This window comes from Plectrocnemia conspersa, unplaced genomic scaffold, assembly GCF_051122295.1.
Source record: "Plectrocnemia conspersa isolate PC_06_02 unplaced genomic scaffold, ASM5112229v1 ptg000009l, whole genome shotgun sequence".
NCBI classification, from domain to species: domain Eukaryota; kingdom Metazoa; phylum Arthropoda; class Insecta; order Trichoptera; family Polycentropodidae; genus Plectrocnemia; species Plectrocnemia conspersa.
This window is the reverse complement of record NW_028277173.1, coordinates 3,929,486-3,932,869: the sequence shown is the minus strand read 5'-3', so window position 1 is coordinate 3,932,869 and position 3,384 is coordinate 3,929,486. Positions and strand designations below refer to the sequence as shown.

The 3,384-nt window shown below is 41.1% G+C and overlaps 1 protein-coding gene across 1 annotated transcript; it reads left to right on the top strand.

The window, feature by feature from the left end:
- The first annotated feature begins 846 nt into the window (after window positions 1–846).
- On the top strand, window positions 847–2,656 carry LOC148231614 (uncharacterized). The gene has a single exon (XM_088191379.1). It carries the CDS (start codon window positions 1,773–1,775, stop codon window positions 2,634–2,636), a length of 864 nt encoding a protein of 287 aa, XP_088047505.1. The 5' UTR covers window positions 847–1,772; the 3' UTR covers window positions 2,637–2,656.
- The last annotated feature ends 728 nt before the right edge of the window (window positions 2,657–3,384 follow it).

Sequence of the window (3,384 nt, the reverse complement as noted above, 5' to 3'; positions counted from 1 at the left end):
CTGTTGTGTTTCCAATGCACTTCGAACAGGCTACATAGACAATAAATACTCATTTAAGGATAGCTATATTGCAGGAGAGATTCGGACCAATGATTCAACAGAAAATGGACTTGATTGAAATTCAGGATGGAATTTAGAATTTGATTAGTTATGACTAGGTTCCAAAAGAAAATGAAATGACTGTATTTGAATAAATTTGAAATAAATGTAAAATTCCTACATAAAAATAAATATTAACCGAAAATATATAAATTTACGTATTGTACGTGAAAAGTAAAACCTCCCCCGATAATAAGACCTAGCTCATATTTCGGATCAAAAAAGAAAGTAAGACAGTGTCTTATTTTCGGAAAAAGACGGTACATACACATACATATGCATTTTTTGTTATTTTTAGAATTTGGATAAAAAGAAACTGCAAATGAGGCAACTTCTAATTTTTATTAATTTTTATACATTTTTTTTTAAAGTGTAATAATAATAATAATTATAAATAAATTATTTTAAACTGATTTTTTTCATCATTCTAATAACAGTTCGCATCTTAAATCGCAATAAAAAAAGGTGATTATTTTTGACCATTTTTTTAAAATAATCCCGAGGATGAAGTGGTTAAAGAACATGTTCACCACCATACTAATAATTATTATAAAAATATACCGCGAGATCATACTAGCCCGTTAATCTCAAGAATCGGTGATTACGACAAAAACAAACTCAAATTTAAATATAAACACAAAATGCCAAAGCACATCTTGCTCTGATGCATAAATTTTATCTATTAATTTAACAGCACCAGGTCCACGAGTTTTATATTAAAATATATATTTATAATTTATATTTTTTTTTTTTCTTTTTTTTTTGTTAAAGGTATTTATATACTTTGATCTAAACTTCACGTATTTTATGTTTTTTATTATTATTCTTATTTTTGTAATTCCTCTTAATTTAGCTAATGAATCGTAAATTGTGATAATGGTAATTAACCAGCAACCAATGAAATGTAAATATATATGTTTATAAAAATGTATTATTTAATTATGTAATAAACAATAATTAAAAAAAATTAGGGAGTCCCAGTCAAACTATGCGAGTCCGATTGTATTGATAAACAAAAAGGATGGTGGTATTAGGTTATGTGTAGACTATAGGGCAGTGATTCCCAAACTATGTGTTGCGACACACAAGTGTGCCGCAAGAGATTCTAAAGTGTATCGCAAGATTTTCAAAAAATATTTAAATTTGCTAGGGTTTTTGAGTATTACATTTATTTGAGTAAAATTTGTATCTACCAGAGCGTAAGCCGTAACGTATATTTTGTTTTAAATCTAGTTACATCGCCAGATGCAACCAGATTAGGGCATTCGAACCGGGTAATTTTCGACGGGTATCCGGTTAATTTCATTTCATTATTTCAAATTAAACGGAAGAGACGAATTGGCGTTCTTAAGCGACTAACGTCTTTGAACGACAAAAAAAGGACAACATTTAGCAGCCTATAGATTTCGAGATAAACGAATACATAGATAAACCTTAAACCGTCCTCAGCCCGCGTGCTCACCGATGAGCAAAGAATTTCTGGTCGACATATCGACATTTGCAAGCGCATTAAGGCGCTTGAAATCAGCGATTCAGTCAGAGAGTCACTCCTCTGTCTGATTCGATCAAATGACAAGGACGTCAAGGAGAATCTGTCCAGACGCCCAATTCTGTCAAGTGCTCCTCCTCCCACTGAGGAGATTTCTCCGGCGCTCGATCGCCGCCTTAGAGCCATGGAGGCTCGCTTAGCCCCCCCGCCCACGATGGCTAGCATCATGAGCGAAATTAAAGGCGCCCCCGTCGTGCCCCGTCCGATGCAGGCTGCGGCATCGACCGCTGTCCAAATTGTCCCCATCAGGGATAGCCTTAACACGTCAAAGGTCGTCATTGACGCATTTAAAAGCGTCATAAGCCCCGCAGCCCTACGGCTGAACGTTAAAGGAATTTTTCCAGCGGCAGGTAACTCTGCCAACATTATGGTAGCCTCTCGCGAGGAGGCCGAAAAACTCATTAAAGTAAACGACAGGCTTGAAAAAGCCGGAATTAAAGCTTCCCTCAGAGGCAAAAGGGACCCGCGGATGATAATCCACGATATTCCCAGGTCCACTACTAATGAGGGCCTTCTTGAGGCCCTCTTTACTCAAAATGTCGCGGATCATTTCCCCGACATGAATTTAGAAAGGTTCTTGACCATCACTAAGGTGGTCACACGACTCAGCACACGAGTAGCTGATAGGACACACGTCATCATCTCAGTGTCCTCTGCTCTGAAGGCCCTATTAGAGCCCAAAGGGGTAGTTTACTTAGAGTATTCGCGACATAGGTTTCGCGAACACATTAGGGTACTTATGTGTAGGAAGTGCCACCTTTACGGTCACACTGCCGACAGATGCAGGGCCGAAAAACCCTCGTGTACCTGGTGTGGAGGGCTGGGACACTCGGCAGGTGAGTGCCCCAATCATAATAAATCGGCCAACTGCGCCACCTGTAGCCGCCTTAAGCGACTACACGAAACACCCGCTCACAGGGCGGGAGACCGCACCTGCCCGGCTTATAAAGCCGCCCTCGCAAGGGAAATCTCGAACACTAATGGCTAGCTCCCGCTATCCATCTGGTGCTGTTAAGATTAGCCGCCTCAGAGTCGCCCAACAAAACCTGAAAAAATCTATCTCCGCTACAGCGGAATTAGCTTCAAAACTGGCAGAAATGGGCACAGACGTTGCTCTGATCCAAGAGCCCTATATTTATATGGGGCGGGTCTCAGGCATTGGCTCGCAGGCGAAAATATTTGATATTCAGCCTGCTGGAGCCTGCATTGCTGTCCTCAACCCGACCTTACGAGTGACGCTTCTGACTCATCTCTCCGATCAATATAGAACAGTCATACATTTGTCCGCACAAGACGTCGATATTTACTTCATATCGGCGTATTTTAGATATGGCGACCCTATAGAGGTCCACCTCAACGGCCTCTCTCACGCCTTAAGCGTGCTAAGAGGGAAAAATTTAATAATAGGGGGAGATTTCAACGCCCACTCAGCAATGTGGGGCGACAATGACGAGGCAAGATACTTGAGAAATCAAGTATCAAATAGCGCCATGAAGGAATTTGTAATCGCCAGCGGCCTTTCGGTCGCTGCGAGCGAAGGCCCTCCTGTACCGACTTTCTACGGGCCGAATGGCGAATCAACGCCGGACGCGACCCTGTTTAGCCTCGCTCAGCGAATGAGCCTGTCCGACTGGAGGGTACACACCGAAGTGTGCATCTCTGATCACAGACTAATTTCCATGACTGCTAATCTGGGTACACGAAGAGACCCTGCAGCAGGGCCAATAATACACAAA